This window comes from Erigeron canadensis, chromosome 7 (assembly GCF_010389155.1).
Source record: "Erigeron canadensis isolate Cc75 chromosome 7, C_canadensis_v1, whole genome shotgun sequence".
Classification (NCBI taxonomy): domain Eukaryota; kingdom Viridiplantae; phylum Streptophyta; class Magnoliopsida; order Asterales; family Asteraceae; genus Erigeron; species Erigeron canadensis.
The window spans coordinates 3,131,780-3,151,849 of NC_057767.1; the positions used below are offsets into that span (position 1 = coordinate 3,131,780).

General features: G+C 31.7%; 1 protein-coding gene and 1 pseudogene across 1 annotated transcript; one reads left to right on the forward strand and one right to left on the reverse strand.

Moving 5' to 3' along the window:
- Positions 1 to 6,228: 6,228 nt before the first annotated feature.
- Positions 6,229 to 7,689, reverse strand: LOC122608579 (deSI-like protein At4g17486). Its single transcript, XM_043781674.1, has 3 exons — positions 7,522 to 7,689; positions 6,787 to 7,080; positions 6,229 to 6,455 (listed from the first exon to the last, which is right to left on the reverse strand). The coding sequence occupies exons 1-3, from the start codon at positions 7,661 to 7,663 to the stop codon at positions 6,430 to 6,432; spliced, it is 462 nt and encodes a 153-aa protein (XP_043637609.1). The 5' UTR covers positions 7,664 to 7,689; the 3' UTR covers positions 6,229 to 6,429.
- A 5,295-nt stretch (positions 7,690 to 12,984) lies between these two features.
- On the forward strand, positions 12,985 to 17,347 carry LOC122608000 (annotated as a pseudogene).
- Positions 17,348 to 20,070: the final 2,723 nt, after the last annotated feature.

The window sequence follows — 20,070 nt, forward strand, 5'->3', positions numbered from 1 at the left end:
ATGTAGAATTGAAGTGAAGCTGAAGAGAAGGTTGATACTACTAGTGTGACATATAACTGCCGCAATGGCATCATTTGCTTTTGGCGGACCACCACCATTTGTTACCTTCTTTTTTTTTTTGTATAACTTTAATAGATTCCGTAATTCTAGGACTTACAATTATTCTTCTTAGTTAGAACCTTGGAATAGTTTATTAGATTTTATTCTTGAATAGAAATAATAAAGGTAAGTTGTCACCCAATAAATGGAATTGTATAGATGATTCGAGTGGAATTTTAGCCTGTTTTGAGAGTTGACAAACCCGATCGAAAGTATGGTTTCGACACTCAATAGGATAAGTATTCGACACGAGAAAGTGAGAAACGACCGTGAAACGACACAAGATATAACGTGATTATATTCGGTTGATCAAATGTTTAGTTTTCGAAAGTCTATTTTGTGTATGCCAACTTCTAATACAGACCGGGTTATAATTCCATTCGAATCCACTAGACGACTACAAGTCATAAATTAGAGGTCAACTTTTTATCTACTTTTTTTTTTTTTTTTTCATTTATAATTACGTCTCTCTAATGAACTATAGATAATTAATCATGTTTTCTACGGACATGAACTTTAGGTTGAATACCTTTTGTTTCTACCAAGGCAGTAAACCCGGCCAGGTACTCGGGATCGGACACGCTCACAAACAGGCCAATTCAGCCCAACTCAAACTGAAACTTGGTCAACGGGTCAAACTCAGGTCAGGGATAGTCAAACTTGGCCATTTCTGGTCAAACTTGGGCAACTTGGGTCACACTTACTTCTAAGATGCTCCTTTTATTTCTTTTCATAGTTGAAGTTTTTATTTTCTTTAAATAACGATTATCATTCTATACTCTTGATACGAAATTATCCCTGAGTTGTCCTGATCTCAGTTCAGACCGAGTCAGCTTGGACTTAGCTCAGGCCATGATGATGTTTCCCTCGATGGCACACTTTGGGAAGATGATTGGTGATTCTATCTGCCCCCTAGGATTCACCTTACTTAAGTGAGAAGACTGAAATGTTGGGGGAAGTTTGAAGATCAGCTCGCAAATTCCTCCAATCTGGGTCAACTTGGAAAAAGAGTCAGCTTGGGACGCCCAGTCTGGGTCAGCTTGGAGCAGAATCAGCTTGGGATTTTCAAACACTTATCTGTTTTGATGCTTTCAATAATCAGGTCAAGTCATGTGATTAACACGTGTGTGTGGCTGTTCTAGATGGTTATGAATAAGGATAAGAATTTAGTTTCATGTTTTTGTATTGTTGTGGTGACACTTGATCGTGGGAGAAGAAGAATACAAGTGGGGACAAGAGAGAGAACCTTCCACTACCCTACGGCTGCAGATTGTGCTCTCCATTCCTATTGGTTGATTAATAACAACCTTGTACTAGTTGTCTAGGGTAGAATATTCCTTGTCTCTTGTATTTCTTCTATAAATAAAGGTTGTCTTTCATTGTAAAAAGATCAGAGTGTGTTTATGAAAAGTTTGATAGAGCTGAATTCTTTTCATTTGAAAATCTTCTTTACCTTTATGGATCTTTGATCTTGGTGGTTTGAAGTGGTTCCTTTATCAGTTATCTTGGTGGCTTTGCCTTTATAGATTATTGTGGTGAGATCTCAAAATCTTCATTACTTTTATTTGTATTTGTGGTGGCTCAACCTTTATCAAATATAGTGGTATTTTGGAGTGTTTCTGGTATTTGATTCTGGTGGTTCAGTCCTTTACGAGTCAAGTATTAGATTCTTAATAATCCTTGTTTATTTGTTCTTGTTTTAGTTTATTTCCACTGTTTCATTACTGCTGTAGTATTTGTTTTTATAGTCAGCTTGGGTGTGTTTTGTTATAAAATCCAGAAAAATCCTACAAAAGTAGTTTTTAATTCCGTTGTGCTTGTGTTTTGTGAGTTGACTCAGTCTGACTCTGAGTTTTCCACTTAAATTTCACATCAACTCTAGTTTTTATTTCTAACTTATTGTATGTTGTATTTGTCATTAGTATTTCTATTTCTGTTAACTTATCAAATCTCTATATATAATAAAACAAGATTGTTTTTTATAGGTATTATTAGAAAGATTTTGATGTGACAAATCCATATTTCACTTAAAAATTCTTTTTATTTAATTATGATGTCATATATATATAAATAAAATAGAAATAGTTTTTTACATGTTTAATTAAAATATCAATCATTTATTTAAAGAGAATAAAAAATTTCTCTTATATAATATTATTACAAATAAAATGTATATTTTTTGTTTAGTTGATTTATTAGCTATATAATTATTGTTTTAATTGAATTATTAGATTGATATGAAATTATAATGTTTTAAAAACAGATATTACATAAAAAAATTTAATTTATTTTATATTTTAAGATTTTAATTAATATGCCCGGGTTTAACCCAGGCTGATTAACTAGTAAATTTAACATATTTCAAATTTTGAAGTATTATGGTTATGTATTTAACCAATTAATTGTGTTAAGTTTATTTTTGAAGTTTCTAGTGTATTTCTATTTTTCAATTATGTATAGTATTTGGGACCGAGTCGCCAAAAACTCGTGACTCGCCAAGTCTCTGAGCCGACACTGAGTTGTGAGTTTCCCGACTTTGGTTTATATATTACTATATAGTTGAATAGGTTTGAACTGTCTTACAATCAATAACAGTAATAAACACAAATATGACCAATAATGGCCCTTATGCTATCTATAAGACAAAAACAGATATACGAACCCCAGAAAGTGCTATGAAATTAGAAATTGGATATGTAAATAATAATCAAAGATCTTAAGTGAAGTCCTGAAACGTGTTAGACGTTCTCATCAGATTGTAATATCTCGACCCGACACTTGCTAGGGGCTGAAAAAAAAAACCTTAGAGGATTAGATTAAATATGAATAATCATTTTGAAGTTTTTGACAAAACACAACTAGGAAAAGGTACATGCTGCCTATTGAGTCGCGGCGCAACCCCACACCCGCTAAAGATGCTGCAAGTTGACCTTGACGTTCATCGTATCTGAATCAACTAATTAACTCATACGATCGAGTATGCACTTTAGACATCTAACCCGCATTAGAACTTAACTTGTAATACCCCCGTCTAAGGGGAATCAAAATTATGTATAAAATGTTTTGATAATACCCTAACCATCAATAATGTGGACCTAAAGTCTCGATTCAAATTTTTTTTTTTTCTTTAAAAAGCAGATCCTAAAGTTTCACTTGTAAAAAGTTTTAATGAGAAAAAAAGAATTATGCCAATTTGTAATTTTTATATCCAATAATTGTCTGGTTTTCTTTGGTCCAGGAACATTGTTATTTTTATATATCCAATAATAATTGTTTGGTCCAGGTTCATGAAATGGGGCTGGTATGGAAAGTGAATGGGTTTCGGCCCTAGATTATATTCCTTCAACCCACATAAGATAACATAGTTTAGAAACAAATAATATAAATATTTATTTATTATGTCAATTGAATTTGTCCCATATAATTATACATCTTAAAAGTTTCTAAACACCATGCGAAAGAGACATCTTTAAGAACAATTAGATTAAGTAATGATGTGGCTTTTGGAAATTGTACGTTGATGATGATATATCCTATCTTCGAAGCGAAACCCAGACTAAAACGCACGAAATTGTACAAACAGGTCTTATAATGAATACTTAAGTTCGAAAGTAACACTTGCAATGGACTCTATTAAATTACATAGTTATTGACTTATTTCTTCACTTTGCCCCTAAAAAGGAATTCATTACCATAGACATATAACTCATATTATAATTGGCAGTAATAATTAGTTAGGTTCTTCTATACTTTTACAGTTTTACTAGTCTTAATTCCAAAACATTTATTGGCTACGACATGGGTCGAGGATGTGTAATTTGGATGGTGTTAGCTAGCTGGAGCCTGGAGGGATATTGGACTATTGGTGTGTCTTGTATAGCCTAAAAGTCAACCAGGGGTCAAACTCATGGGAAGTAGTGGGAAATTTGCTAAGGTTTTAATTTTAGGGATTAGTTTCCTCAAATGTAAAAAACTTTGAATGAATGTTTATAGTAGGAAATAACTAAAGTTGTGTGTATTGTATATAAACAACTTTGAAATAATGTTTATTGTATGTAAGAATTTCGTTTCAACCAATTAAAATCTGACAATTGACACCTGTATATGGTTGTCACGTATGTTTTCTTACATACAATAAACATTTTTTCAAGTTGCTTACATACAATACACATAATTTTAGTTTTTTTTCTACTATAGACATTCGATCAAAGATAATTACATTCCAGGAAACTAATCCGTTAATTTTATGTAAAGGGTCAGGGAGATATTGCTAGTTTTTAATCCTATGTTGATTCTCTAATGAGACGATAACAAGCTCTCTCTGGACCGCCAATTGTACCTTTTAAAGTTTATTCTTCGTATTCGTAAAAAACAAAGGGTCGATAGTTCTAGTCATTAGTCAAAACGAATACACTTTAGAGTGTGTCGAACCTTTTCTTACATTTATTGTTAGGAGAAATCATCCGAGCTATTGTACCCTCAAACTCAACTTTTACATTGCAATGATCCTAATAGCTACTATTATTATTATTATTATTATCTGAAGGTCTTCTAAATGGGAAATGATATTTGTGTCACAACTCTTGATTTATTTACCATCAACATGCTTTACTGGATTGTATACTATGTTCTGAAAGTTACACAATGTGATAGACTTATCAATATTTGTGGTAGGAAAATCACTTCCTTTTTAAGATTGGGTATTATGAATTTATTGTTGTGCTCATCTATAATGGTATATAAAATTTATAATCTCATATTAAAAATTTTTAAAAAATGAGACATGCGAATTGACCAAACTATCTTTAATAAATTAAATCACTATAACCCTAATATTAAATTACATAATCAGTCTCTTATATTATAAAATATTTTTATTACTCCTTTTAAATCAAACATCTTTACATAAATAATATACATCATTTGACACCGCCACCACCATCACTAATTCACCCTCCGTCGCCATCATCACATGTCGCATTACGCGGGGACCGTACTAGTATTAACTATAAATAAACATGTAATATAATACATTTGGGCTTAGATCCATGACATGACATGAATCCAATAAGAGTTACCGGGTTCGTAAATAAAATTATAATAATATTTTATTATATTAAAACTAAGTTGCTTTAATAACTTATCGACCAATCATAATTTTTGATTTCTTAATGTTGACTTTTGTTTTCAATTTTGACTTTAATTTACACTTTTTTGTTTTCCATCACAAATTTACACTTTTTACCCGATAATTTTAATATAATAAACAAATATAATAGTATATAGTATATATCCGATAGAATAATTGCTAATATTTAGCCAATAAAATAATAACTAAGATATATCCAATTTACATTTTTTACCCTATAATTTTAATATAATAATCAAATATAATAATAACTAATATACATCCGATAGAAGAATAGCTAATTTTATCCAATAAAATAATAACTAATATATATCCAATAATATGTTCTATCATATATATATATAATTAATTAATTAAAAATAAATTAAATTTAATGTAAATATATTAAGATTTTAATAGTAATTGTACTATTTTAATTTTAATATATACTAAAAAATAGTTGAACTAATGACTTATTAACCAATCATATCTCTCGATTTCATCTAATTGACTCTCGCTGATGTCATAATTTAGTTTTTTACATAATTTTATTTAGTTAATAAAACCAAAAAACTAAAATAACTAATTTTACAATGTTATTAAAAATTGGTTTCTATCTACAAGCCCGGTTTTCACACATGAACAATTGTACATTGCAATATCTTGAGTTAAGTCGAGAAGGGTTTTAAGGTGTTAATATGTGACAAAGATGAAAAGACAAAAAACAATACAACAAATTTCTTCCATAAAGAAGTATTTCAAATGATGAAGGAGGGTATATCTTTCCAATTTTCTTTTATTACATTAGTTTTCTTTCTATTAGCTTAACATTCTTGGCATTTGAATTGAACTCTTCGTATCCATTTATATCTTCAACTTTGAACTTATAAGTTTTTATGAGTTACATGTATAATAAATTAATATCTAATATTAATAATGTCGTAAGTCTCGTGTCCAGTGTTGGACACGGGTCTAAAATCTAGTTACATACTAACATTATATAAAAATTACATTAAATTAAGTAAAAAAAATTTCGCGGCATGTTCGGGTTGCACTCTCTCGGCAAAAGTGGCCCGGCCTACCTTACAAGAAAAACATCACTCTACAAAGCATGATTAAGATGAAAAACAATAACAGAAGAGAAAATATTGGTTGCACTTCAAAAGCTTATGGTTCAAACTTGTACTCCAGGGGATTATGCCTTAATTAGCCGAATTGCACAATAAACCTAAACACACACCACGAAAATGTCATAGATATATCCAATATTAATCTGTTTGGGAAGTTAAAATGTAGGCAGACTTACCTCTACCTAAGTAGGCAGACTTACCAACCTTTGCATGGGATGAGGTTAGAGGGTCTTTTCTACCATTTAGGTAAAAACTAGAAGCAGCCTCTCTACTTAGGTAGAAGTAAGGTCCACCTACATCTTAACCTTCCCAAACACTGTCGAGGTACTTACTTTTTATATCTAATATTAATCTGTTGGAATATATAATTGTTTGATGAATCAAATACATATATACATTTAAGTTACTAGTTAGATATGATCGACTTACCAATTCTAGCTACACGATTAATCCAACTAGGAATTGGATTTCCAGTAAGTCTCAGACAAACATCATTACAAAAATGATTGCAGTTTCTAGTAATTCGGCCGTATGATATTCCTTTGTAGTCTTGAGTAAGTTCGTCCATATATCTTTCAACTTCCCATAGACTCATATCCGTATATCCTATTAAAATCCGCTTCCTGAATGTAAAACCTTCACATTGTTTTGGTGCCCCTTCGTATATCTTGGTAGTATTTGCATTTTCTCGCGATCCAAATGCACCAAACTCAACTCCATGAACTACAAATATATATATATATATATATATGTGTGTGTGTGTTAGTGACTTGTTAAACAAAAGAGTTATGTTAATGACAACCCTTAGTTAATTTGATGCATTAAAATTTGTACTTTGTCTTGCGAAAATTCAGGGGGACGGTTATTAATATATAAAGTACTACTTTTTATGCATGTAATAAGCTGTTAATGACAACCCTTAGGGCTGTCATTATCATTTTCCTAAACAAAAAAGGAAGTGTTTTTATTTTTCTCAAACTTTAGGACTACATATATACATGCAATGAGTATATAAGTAGTAGTCAATACTACTGTCTTCCACGAGTTATGGGTGCCAATACCTTCTACAACGATTAGACTACAAATTTACGGTAATAACTAGCTTTTAAATAGTGACAAATTAATAAATAAGGCGTTATTAAGATGCACCTAGCTAGATCAAACCTTGAACACCCGAATGGTAGATACCGAGGCCAAGCCAATAAGCCCATCCGTTAATGGAGGTAAGATCGTAGACGTTAAGATAAACTGGCACTGATCTGGTTGGTATTACACATGTTACTGAACTTCTTCCTCTAAACACCATATTTTCTTTAAAGGGACAAAAAAAAATTGATCAAATTAAATTGGATTGGAGAATATGAAAGTGTATATATATATATATATATATATATGAACATATATGGACTAGCAAGGCGGGCCGGGTTGATGAGGAAAAAGGTTCATACAAATACATATACATTTAGACTCTGCAAATAAGGCATCGGCTACTATTGGCGGACCACCACCATATATATATTATTTCCATGTAAAATGCATGGGATTCTTCTTAAATTTACAACTATTATTGTTTTTGGAATCTTAGCCTAGAACTTAATTGGTTAAATTAATGCTACTTTTCAAAATTTACACCAACCTATTAATCCACGTAATACACGAATAACATAGAGTAACATGTTATGACAAAATTCCACGCAATACACGAGTAACATGTTATGACAAAATTGTTTAAATGTAGAAAATGTCAAAATACATGCATAAGTTAAGTTTTAAAAATAAAATATAACATCATAAAAGACAAAAATAAAAACAAATTACTTCTTTAAGAATATCAAATTATGAAAAAATTATTCAAATGATCGAAAAATTATGATATCATATCGAGTATTAAAATAAAAAGATTGAAAATTTTTAAAACTGATATAAAAGTACGGGTTATTTTTAAAATATGATGTAATCACACTTTTCTTTTATTTATTATATAGATGGATATAGATAAAAATTTTAATTTTAAATGTGAGTGAGTGAGTCAAAGCTACTACATATTTTAGAATATTTCACATAATCCTAAAGTCCTAAGGCTATCTCCAATGCTAAGGACGCCCTTAAAGGTCCTTGAACTGGCACATCATATCCTTACACATCCTTATAAATCCTTAAAATCCTATAATTTTATCTCCAACCATACAAACATCTTTACATATCCTTTAACTCCACTAATAACAAAAAAAATATAAGTAAGGGCATGCCTTTGGGTAAGGGCATGCATAAAAAAATCTTTAGTTTTGGACAAGCTTCAACCGCAAAGGATATTCAAGGGCACCCAAGGGCGTACAAAAATATCCCCATTGGAGATAGTCTAATCAATTTAGAAAGTACACTATATATCGGCTAACTTGGGTAATTTGACTCGTTGATCCTAAACCTGAAGTTGGCAAACCCAAAATATAAAGCAATTTTCGATTGATAAGCCATCTCTATGTTACCTAACAGTTTTTTCCAATTTATTTGCTTCTATATTATCCTATCGGGGATCATTTTTTTCCTTTTTTCCCTTAACATCTATCTATAAAAGTAGTGCTCAGACCCGTCCAATAGACGAGTAGTTTCAAAATATATTAATCAAAGTTAAAATATTGATTTCAGTTTACCATTTTTTTTTAACTTTAGTTAAATAAAAACCAATATCACAACTGAATCAATACGAAAGCTAAAGAATAAACATATGAAAATTAACCACATATAAATATTGATTCCAGTTTACACTTTTTTTCAAATTTAGTTAAATAAAAATTTGTAGTTTTTCTTATATCTAAACTTACTACAAACACAAACAACAACTTTAGATTAAACAATTTAGAGTTAAGCTCAACAAAGAGAAAGTTTAGACTAAACAATTTAGAATTAAGTTCAACAAAGAGAAACAAAAAGTGTATAGTGTATAATTTTAAAAATACATATCAAATCATCAACAAAGACCAACTCGAACGTTTTGATTTTCTTTGGGTTGTTCCACTATGAAACAGTCCATACATGCACAACACAGAGTCGCAGATGATGGTTAACATATGTGTTGGCTTAAGATCTTCAAGATGAACTAATGTGGTCTTATTTTTTGTTATTAAAGAAAAAGCCATAATGAACCTATAATGAACAACAAAGTAAATTAAAAAAGATAATAATAATAATAACATAAGAATTCAATATTAAATAATAATAATAATGATTAAATATCACAAAGTATATAAATAAAAGAACCCTTTTGGTAGTTGATCGTAGGTGTTTTTTTTGCCGTAGTTTTTTTTTTTTTTGGTTGATAATATGTGAAAGTTTTTTCTAGGTTGTATATATAAAGATAATAAATTTTTGGAGAATTTTAAGGATATATAAAAGGTTTTTTTTTATTTATAGTTATAATATAAATGTCGGTCATTTATTAAATAAATCTTTAAAAAAATAGAGGATTAATAAGAAGGGAGAATTATGCTCAAGGAGAGGGATTAGGGGTGTCAAGTGTATCCCCAACATCTTCTTTTAGTGATATTAATGATGATACTTGAAAGATTCAACGGATAAGACTCGAAAAGAAACTAAGTGGAATATACATGTCAAAATTTTTAAAATTCTAGTTTAGATTTTTGAGAAAATGTCACAAATGGTCCATGTGGTTGGTCATATTTGCATTTTGCCCTTTGTGTTTTTTTTCATTGCAAACGGTCCCTGAACTTTTCATTTTTGTTGTTAACAGTTCCTCACACTAACTTCTGTTAGTTGGAAGCCGATAAGGAGGGTATAATCGTCCATTTATAATAAAAATCTTCTTTCTCTATCACTCTCTCTCATTTATCTTCTTGATCTCCCAGATCTTCTGTAAAACACACAGATCTAAAAAGCAATCCACATAAAAATACCTAAAAATAGATCTAAACATATACACAGCCACATGTACATCTATATCTATACTTGCTAACCACCTTTGTTTTCAAATGCTTCTTTCGGCTCAATAAACATTCAACATCAAAAACAAAGTAAATTAAATTGAATGTCGGTGAATGTTGATAGGATGGAAATGTAAGGTCAATTTGGTGGAGTTGTGGCAAGTCATGAGTGATCAATCAAAATTCAACACCAACCATAGTTCACACATTGTAATTGAAAGATGAAATAGATACGTACAGGTTCATGTATAGATATATAAAATATTGAAAAACAATGTAACAAATGTCAAATATTGTTATTTTGACCGGTGGGTTTTTGAGAAAATTTGGGATCTAGAAAATGTTGGGAAAAAGTGTATATTTCCACCAATTGGACATCAATAAATATATGGTCGTGTGACATATATCGTGAACCGTTTAGTAGGTTTTGTAGTCTCTGGCCAAGGCTACGTAACAAACTAAGACGCGTCCAAATTGGGTTAAAGGTGAATGAGATATCGAGTCTCAAAGTTGTGTATTTGGTGCATAAGTTGGAGTTAGAAAACCTTGTCCCACATTGGTGTGAGATATAAACTTTCACTAGTTTATAAGTGGAAGTTTTTAAGCTATGTCAAGATCTTGTGTTGTGTTTTACTCTGGCTCCTACCCGCGCGCAGGGGGGGGGTTGCAGAAAACGGGTTTCTGGGTCAAAATTCTCTAAATCGATGCGTGTACGTGTGACCTACGGACACGAATGCAGCTCGAAAAATTGGGGCCCGCGCATAGCTTTGTGTATAGGTTACTTAAATGACGATTATACCCTCACGTGGTTCGCACGTGAAGGGTTTAAACGGCCAAAACTAACAGAAGTTAGTGTGAGAGATTGCTAACAACGAACACGAAAAGTTCAGGAACCGTTTGCAATGAAAAAAAAAAACATAAGGGGCAAAATGCGAATATGTCAACCATTTGTGACATTTTCTATAGATTTTTTAACTCTATCTATTTATCATTTTCCAAAAATAAATATATGGTCAATGAAAAACCAAAATAGTACTATTGCCAATAGGGAAATAAAAGGACCTACTCATGAGTCATGACCCACCAATGGCTAGCAAGTTTTGTTTTTTTCTCATTCCTATACTAATTATTTCCTTCTCTAACAAGCTAAAATAAAACAACTGCATATTTTCTCTTGGTGTTCTCCAATCACTCGATCACTCCACCTGATTATCTCCTCCGTGTTTCTACTGGTATTTCCAATCACTTTCAAGCCCTACATTGTCCTTTTCCCCCCTTGTTTTACAACTGAATATCATTTATTCATGTTTATTATTTTAGATGATCATTTTTGTATATGCATTTTTTCACTTTATTTATACTAAATCTTTGATGGTGTCTTAGGATGTGGTTTGTGTGTGTTTTATGGTGTGTTAATGTGTGTGTAGACTAGAGATATGTACATGTTGTTGGAACCACGTTAAATGTGACCATCACTGATCGTTTATCATTCATGATATGATAATTGACGATAACTGAAATCCCTATGTCTAGTAAATATAAGATGGGCATATTTACTCTTAAAGACATATTATAGGGTTTCCCATTAGATGATTAAAACTACGGGGACTTATATTGCACATATTAAACACCAGGGGCTAAAGATGTAAATGCTCCCTCTATAGACAGAGAGCCATTTACAACAATTTCTAACCCTAATCTTTCTCCATCTTTATGTGTGTTTTCTCTCCATACTCATACCCATCTAATAACAATCATCTTGTTTTAGGAACCCGATATCAATGACAAACATTATTGCTCTTACAAGGTCCTATAGATCGTGAGGTACATATTATTATTATCATGTTATCATTATGATTACAATACGAATCATATTTATTCCAACACATATATGTTTATAAGAAGAGTGTGATCTTAATTTCAAAATAGATTATGCAAGCTATATATATATATATATAATTTTTGAGTTTTCAAGATACATTATGCGTTTTTAAAATTGCGTTTTGAAAAAGCATATATGTACATGCTTCTCTAAAATTATGTTTTCATAGCAAATAATCACTTTTCCACACAAACACATTTTTAGATTATTTGCGTTTTACAAACGTAATAATCAAATAATCACTTTATATCGTAAACCCAAACACAATAGAAAAAGGCGTGGAAACGGTAAAAATATATATATTAAAAAAATATATGAAAAAGGTACTTCTATAAAGTTGGAGAATTGTCTGCTTGAAATACTTCGGAAGATCAAAAGTACTATATTTGTACGAATTTTGAAAGTTCATATGGTATATATAGCGCAACTATGTAGAAACCAAAAAGTATGTTTCAATTTTAAGCCTTAAACTCTTTAAATAATACTAGTATACTATAATGTATATTAAAATAAAATTAAAAAATAAGAGTCCTTCTAATAATTCTCATTACAACATGATCATAACACTTGGTAAAATCAAAGAGAGGAAATTAGTTAGACATATTTGTATGGAGGATATATCATTTCTTTGAAACAGTTTTTATAGAAGTAAGTATAGATATTATGCTGCAATACTTTTATGCATATATGAGCGTATATACCTACCCTAAGAGTCATTTATTCTTAAAACAAAGTTATTATGTATGGTTCCAATGATATTTGAGTGTTTTCTGATTAAGTTGTGCATTGTGTTTTTATGCATGGTAGATGGAGTATAGCTCAGGTGAAGAGTCCGACATCAGTGATTCAGAGATTGTCGATCGAGTACAAAGATAAACCATATGAACAACTAAGGAACGGGGCATTAAAAATAAAGTATCCTAATGACATTCTTAGGTGTCCTTTTTGTGCCGGGAAGAAAAAACAAACTTTTAAGTACAAAGATCAGTTGCATCTACATGCTTCTGGAGTGAGTAGAGGTTCTTCTAATAGAAGTGCAAAACAAAAGGCTAACCATCTCGCTTTAGCCATGTACTTAGAGAATGAACTTGCAGGTGACCTTTCTTATAGATATACGTATATAGTATTATATATAAAGACTACAATATAGTCATATAGACCCCAATTGTTACAGAAATGGTCAAAGTAAGTATTTTGGCAGGTGAGGCTGAACCTGTACAGAAAGTGGCTGCTCCAAGCTCTGAAGAAAATGAGTTGTTTTGCTGGCCTTGGACCGGTATTGTGGTCAACATAGTCAAAGATGTTGATAGTATGGAAGATGTTGAGAGTACAGCCTATTGAATGAAGAGATTTTCAAAGTATGATCCAGAAGCAGTTGAGATTCTTCAAGATAATCAAAAGAAAACTGTACAAGCCTTGGTGAGTTTTAAAAACGATTGGAATGGATTCAAGAATGCTATGCAGTTCGAGAAAGCTTTTGATGCTAGTCATCACAGTAAGAAAGAATGGTATTGTGCTTCTGAAAATACTTCAGTTTCGGGTATTTATGGATGGCTAGCTCGTGCAAATGACTTTGAATCACACGGGCCAATAGGAGATTATCTTTGCTCCAAGAGTGTTCTGAAAACAGTTTTACAAGTTCACCAAGAAGCTTTAGAAGCTAGAAACAAAAAAGTTTTTGAGTTGGTTTTTCAGATTGACGTGAATAAAAGGATTCTTGATGATCTGCAGATCAAAAAGAATCAGACAAGCATGTCTGTGAGTAGGATGATTGAAGAAATAGACGAATGTCATCGAGTTTTCAATGAAGGTTGTTACTTTCTATTTGGCTTCTTAGCTTTCCTATATGCACTTTCTTGAAAGTGCTTGTCTTGGTATGCATTAATTGCAGCAGTGAATTGGTGAATGCATGTGTTGGGATTTCTAAGAACAACATTGAGTTGTATTATTATGAGGACATGATGGCGAACTGGGTAATGGGTCAAAACATGTATACTTCTAAGCATGGGTCAAATGGTTCAACCACCAACATTTTTTTATTGATTTTATTGACCTTTTAAAGTTACCAGAATGCCAAAGTATTGATAAAATCCATATATTGTCACGCATGGCCAGAATTTCGGTCACATTCCTGAAAGCAATCTGGAGCAGCCCAATCAACTATAAACTGATATACTAATTTCAGTTATTTAGGATTTTATCATTATTAGTTTGTATTCTTGCATTGAAATACATTGTGGTTGACTTTGATTCCTTTGACTCGGTAGACCCATTTGACCCGTTAGAGCTAAAACATGACTTCATGACCCATTTATAGGTAAGTGGGTTTAACTTACCACCTGCCACTTTTTTTCTGTGGAAATTCATATGGAAATGTGAGGTCATGCTAAAATCCAACTGTTCTATCCCTTTCCAGAGAGAAGTAAGATACAACGTGATGAACAGGAGCGTATTAGAAGCTTATTAGATGAACAAGATTGATGGAATGCAGATTTGGAGAAGCGGAGGAAAGAAATTTGTTCTCGGAGCAAAGAACTTAATAAGAAGGAAGCCTTGACAGAACGCGAGAAACAGAAGTTAGAAGAGGAGAAATGAAAGGTAAATTATGTTCACAGTTTGTCATCCATACGCATGTTATTACTTCGTAAACAAATATTATGATGTGTTTCTCTTTTTTAAATCTAAAATACAACTTCAGATTCATTGACGATACCAACTATTATTATTATCATAGTATGTGCTTCATATATACATTTTCATCTCCAGAATGATGCGCAATACACTTCGTTGGATTTGGCTTTCACAGAGCAGAAAAAAACTAACGAGAATGTTCTACGGCTGGTTGAAAAACAAAAGGTAAACCTGCTAAAGTTGTCCATTAGCAATGTATTCATATCTGTTTTTACTGATGAATGGGTAGATTCGGGCTATGTTTGATATCTAGCAAGCTAGGGAAAAAAAACGTTTAAAAGGAAAAAGGTCTAATGGGTTGAATGACGCCAAAAGTGTAATTTTTATTGCATAAGTATCGGCAGTCATTTGATTTGAAAGTTAGACTGTTTTTGGAAAAATATAGTTATTGTCGTTGTATCTAATGCACCAAGTGTTATTGGTCAACCAGAGCCAACACACACCAAAATTGTCTCTTTTAATTTACTGCCCAGGCTGCCTGTCTCTCTCATTTTAAAAAGGCTTCGGGCACTCTTAGAGTCCTAGGCAATAAGGGGCCAAAAGCCGAGACGCTAGGCAAATGCCTCACGTACACAGTAGGTGTTAACTTCTACATGAGAATGCAGTTAAAAGATTTCAGTTATGTAAGTATTCAAGAGGTGTTACTGTGTTAGGAGAGGATAAAATACTTTAGGTTAGTTTCATCAACTGCGACTTATAAAAAGTCTAATAAAACCCTACTAATTTCATTGTCATGAAGAAAAAATGAGGCGCTCAAAATCTGTGAGGCGTTCATTTGAGATGCCTTTATAAGGTGACTATGTAGAGTAGGTTGAGGCATTTTTGAGATCACCTATCGCCTAGGCATGCTATTTTAAACCAGGCTCCCATTTTGACGCTTTTTTTTTGTTTATAACTTTCATAATTACACTGTTGGTTTGGATAATATTTACTTGATCAATCACAGAGAGAAAAGGAGGAGGAGTTGGAAAAGCTACTTGAATTAACACGAGAACAGGATACTAGACATAAATTGGAAATGGAATGTGAAGAATTAAAATCGATAGTGCATCTAAGGAAGCGTATGGGAGATAAAGATGATTATGCAATTCAAAAGCAGATTGAAGAGCTGAATGATAAACTGCAAGAAAAGAAAGATGATGTGCAAGGCATGGAGGATACGAATAAAGTTCTTATGGTTAGGCAGCACCGATTTAATGATGAGGTTCAAGAAGGCCGCAAATTGTTGATTAAGGTGTTGGTTTTTAACATTCTATAAATTCCATTATGGTATAAAATATTACCATAAGAGATGACAATTTCAGTCCATTTAGTTATGAATGTTCTAATTTGTACTGTGTTAACTTTGAAGATTTCTAATCAAAACAAAAAGAGAATAGATCAAATGGGTCAAATGTTGCCCAAAGTCTTATTTTAAATGAACCATCCATCTTTCAACCTTAAATTCATGCTTCATGAAGTGCAGTAAGTTAAAAAAATTCTCATTTTGTATGTAGGGCATGCAGGATATGCCGAGTGGACGTACTATTATTGGGGTTAAGAGGGTGGGTGAACTTGATACAAAAGTCTTCCGTGATGCCTGCAAGAAAAAATATGACCACGAAGAAGCAGAAGTCAACGCCCTTGAATTGTGTTCTATCTGGCAGGATAATCTAACAAATGCAGGGTGGCATCCGATGAAAGTTGTTACAGTAGATGGTGAACCTGAGGTAAGGTTTTAGAAAATCAATTTATGTATATTGGGTGTTTCAGGAAAGCTACCTCTGCAGGTTCTCCGACCCTATCTCTATAATCAGAGGCAGCAATTTCTGCATTTATTTTGGGTTCTGCGTTATAGTTTATCTTTTACGTGTATAGGATGCAGAATAAAGAAAGTTATCTAAAAGTGTAACTTTCATTCACACTATTTGCTTTAAAATTTAGTTTTTGCTAAAGTAGTAAACACACTGATGGGGCATGCTATTTAAACTAAACACTTGCTTAGTCATTTATGATTGTATGTTAATTTGTATATCATATTGTTGCAGGAACTGTTTGATGAAAATGATGAATTGCTGAGAACTCTCAAGGCAGAATGGGGAAATAGCATATATAAATGCGGTTGTTGTTGCTTTTAAGGAGATTCATAAGTACAACTCTAGTGGAAGGTATGTGGTTCCTCTGCTTTGGAATTTTAAAGACGATCGAGAAGCTACATTGCAGGGAGTTATCAACTACATTATCAAGAATTTGAAGAACGGGCTTAAGTGCAAAAGATAGTAAGGTTTGTATCTGGTACTTATGTCGTCTTACTAGATTATACATCCAATATTAAACACACTATTACTATAAATATGGGAAGAAAATCGTTATGGGGATTAGTTGTGTTTGTTTCATTTCTGGGTTGTAGAAAAATCGTTGACCGAACCTATATATATTTTGTTAAGGAACTTCATGTAATGGACCAGTATGCAATCTGAATTCTCTTGCTGTTTATTTCTTTTTTATGTCTGAACAGTTGATTTTCTAAAAGATTTTTGATTAGTAACTAACACCTACTGCCCTACTGGCCAAGAGCTTACTTCATTATAAAACTCGAAATATAAGAATGCAAGTAAAGGAGATCCAATGTGTTGAAGAGCATGTATAAAAAGTATTACACGAAAATGTAGTAAGTTGTTATGTTTTGTTATTGTATATATTTCACATTTACAATGTTTGACACTTAAACGTGTTTGTCAAACATTTAATTTGTAAATGAACAACCCTAGTTATATATATTCATTAGGTAACATTAACTTTGTTGACGGAGTATAAGTTCTCTCTTTAAAATCGATTACATGGGCAGGCATAATTACCATTGAACTAAATTTAATAATTTTTTTATGTAATTTTTACTTTGAATTGTATGTGGAGTGAGAAGAAAATGTGTCTATTTCAGTGATGAGAACTTGTTGACATCATGTTCTTTGTCATAGACTGACAAGATGAACTGTGAGTTTTGTTTTCTTTTTTTTTTTTTCGTCAATGAATATCCCGTTGTTTTTACAATCATTTCCAACCCAACTTTAATACTTCATTTTGTAATCTTTACTCTTCATTTTATGTGTTAAGTTCAGAACAAATCGTGACTTTTAATTGTACTAAATAGGAAAAACTAGCAACTCGTGATTGCATATAATACAAAACAGCACAAATTTCTATTGTAAAACATTCAAAACGACTTATGTAAGGTCACGAGTTCATTTTCATTTTAAATGTGGTGTTTTCATCAATGAAAATAGTTGGAGGATGTCTAATGGACATCCATTTAATTAAGGAGGTGATATCTGTACCACAAATTTTGATATATCATTACTGACTTGTACAATTAGTTATAAAACTTGTACATTGTAGTAGATGAATCAAAAACAGTGGTACATTTATCACTTCCCATTTAATTACCTATAATATGGATATGGACAATGTATGAAACAAATGATCATGCTAAGTAATAAGAGATATTTATATGTCGGGTTTCATGATCGGATTATTTTATTATACATAAATCTATACTTTTCAAAAATTTGATGTAAATTATATGACATATTCCAATACAACAATAATAAAATATTTATTGTTAGTTTCTAAGTAAAATTTATTCAATACAAATTTTAATAAATTATTGTTAACAAAAATTAAACATGATCAAATCCGGACGAAGCAAAATTTTTTAATTTTACATAAAACTACCCAAACTTTTTGACAGTAACGAACACCAATAAACTTTTCATTTTTCTTTTCAGTTTGCACTCTTACACACATATACACTGAAATACCAAAAGTATGACCTGAAACCAATGTAGACCTACCTACAAAAAAAACACACATACACACACACCATGTGATCTGGAAAAAGAAATAGTACACTTTACACGCCTGATAAAAGAAAAAGTTTTTTCACCCTCCAAGTATTCATAAATGGAATCGGTTTGAGTGGATTACTTAATGTAGTCAAAGACACGCACACATTCTTCTTTTCCGATCAGTCTCTCACGTTTTTGTCAACGTGCCACCTTTCTTCTAACGTACTTGTTTCCTCTCACCATCATTTCGTACATTTTGTTTTTAGGTATTTTTATTTTTTTACCACGGAATTTCTTCTATTTTTTAAAGTATTTTATGATACATAATATAGATATCTATATATGTATATGTGTTTGTATATACTCAATTTCTTGCCTCCATGTCAATTTGCTATATAATTTTGGTTAAACAAAATAGTAAGTGTTTTAATTTTAGTAATTACAGGAGTACATAATGTAAGTATATAAATAACACTTAATACGGTAGTGAAACCGTCTTTCACGCTAATAAGTCATAATAAGATGCACTTAGATCAAAAAACATTGAACACCCAAATGGTAGATCGATAACGAGGCCAAGCCAAATAAGCCCATCCATTCATGGAGGTAAGATCGTATACGTTAAGGTAAACAAAAAAAAATTCTTGGTGGACCAGAAAAAAGTTATTGACCTTGATATAACCCTTTTTATACCGGAGTAAATTCAGACTCCTAAAATGGCACGCTGGTAGTAATCCGATCGGTATTAAGGCTGGCAATTTTGACACGAAACTTGTTAATACGACACGACACGACCTGTTCTTAACAAGTTTCGTGTTTGACCTTGACAGGTTTCATGTCCTAACAGGTCCGGACATGTTAAGATTATACATATATATAAAGTACCAAGAATTGATATTATGATTTTTATAAGGTAAGATGTTTATAAACTTTTGTAATGTAAGGATTATTGTCGCTATAAAATAGTTGAGATTTGTAAGAGTTTTTGTATCCTTAAGGTTTTTTTTTCCCAATATTAGTCAAGAATTGTATAATATACATGTTAACAGGTTCCTTAACAGGTGCACATGTTAATTTTCGTGTTTGAAATAAATAACACGATTAGTTAACACTTAACAGATCGTGTTCGTGTTTGACCTTAACAAGTTCGTGTCTTAACCGGTTTTGTGTGACCTGTTATGCCAGCCTTAATTGGTATTAGACAGGTCACTGAACTTCTTCCTTTACATACCATGTATTATTCTGTTCAAAAAGTTGATTAAATTAGAAACGGATTAGAAAATATGAAAATGTATATGTATATATGAAGATAGATGGACTAGCAAGGTAAGGTTGATGACGGAAATACACAATGGTACAAATATAAACCGTGTATCGC

Bases quoted from the DNA above. Each gene is read 5' to 3' on its own strand.
- LOC122608579 (XM_043781674.1), bottom strand. From the start codon at position 7,663: ATGGTGTTTAGAGGAAGAAGTTCAGTAACATGTGTAATACCAACCAGA. The intron at 7,081-7,521 runs GTTTGATCTAGC...ATATATTTGTAG, and splicing joins CTACCATTCGGGTGTTCAAG to TTCATGGAGTTGAGTTTGGT. The intron at 6,456-6,786 runs GTAAGTCGATCA...GTGTGTGTTTAG, and splicing joins TAATCGTGTAGCTAGAATTG to GTTTATTGTGCAATTCGGCT.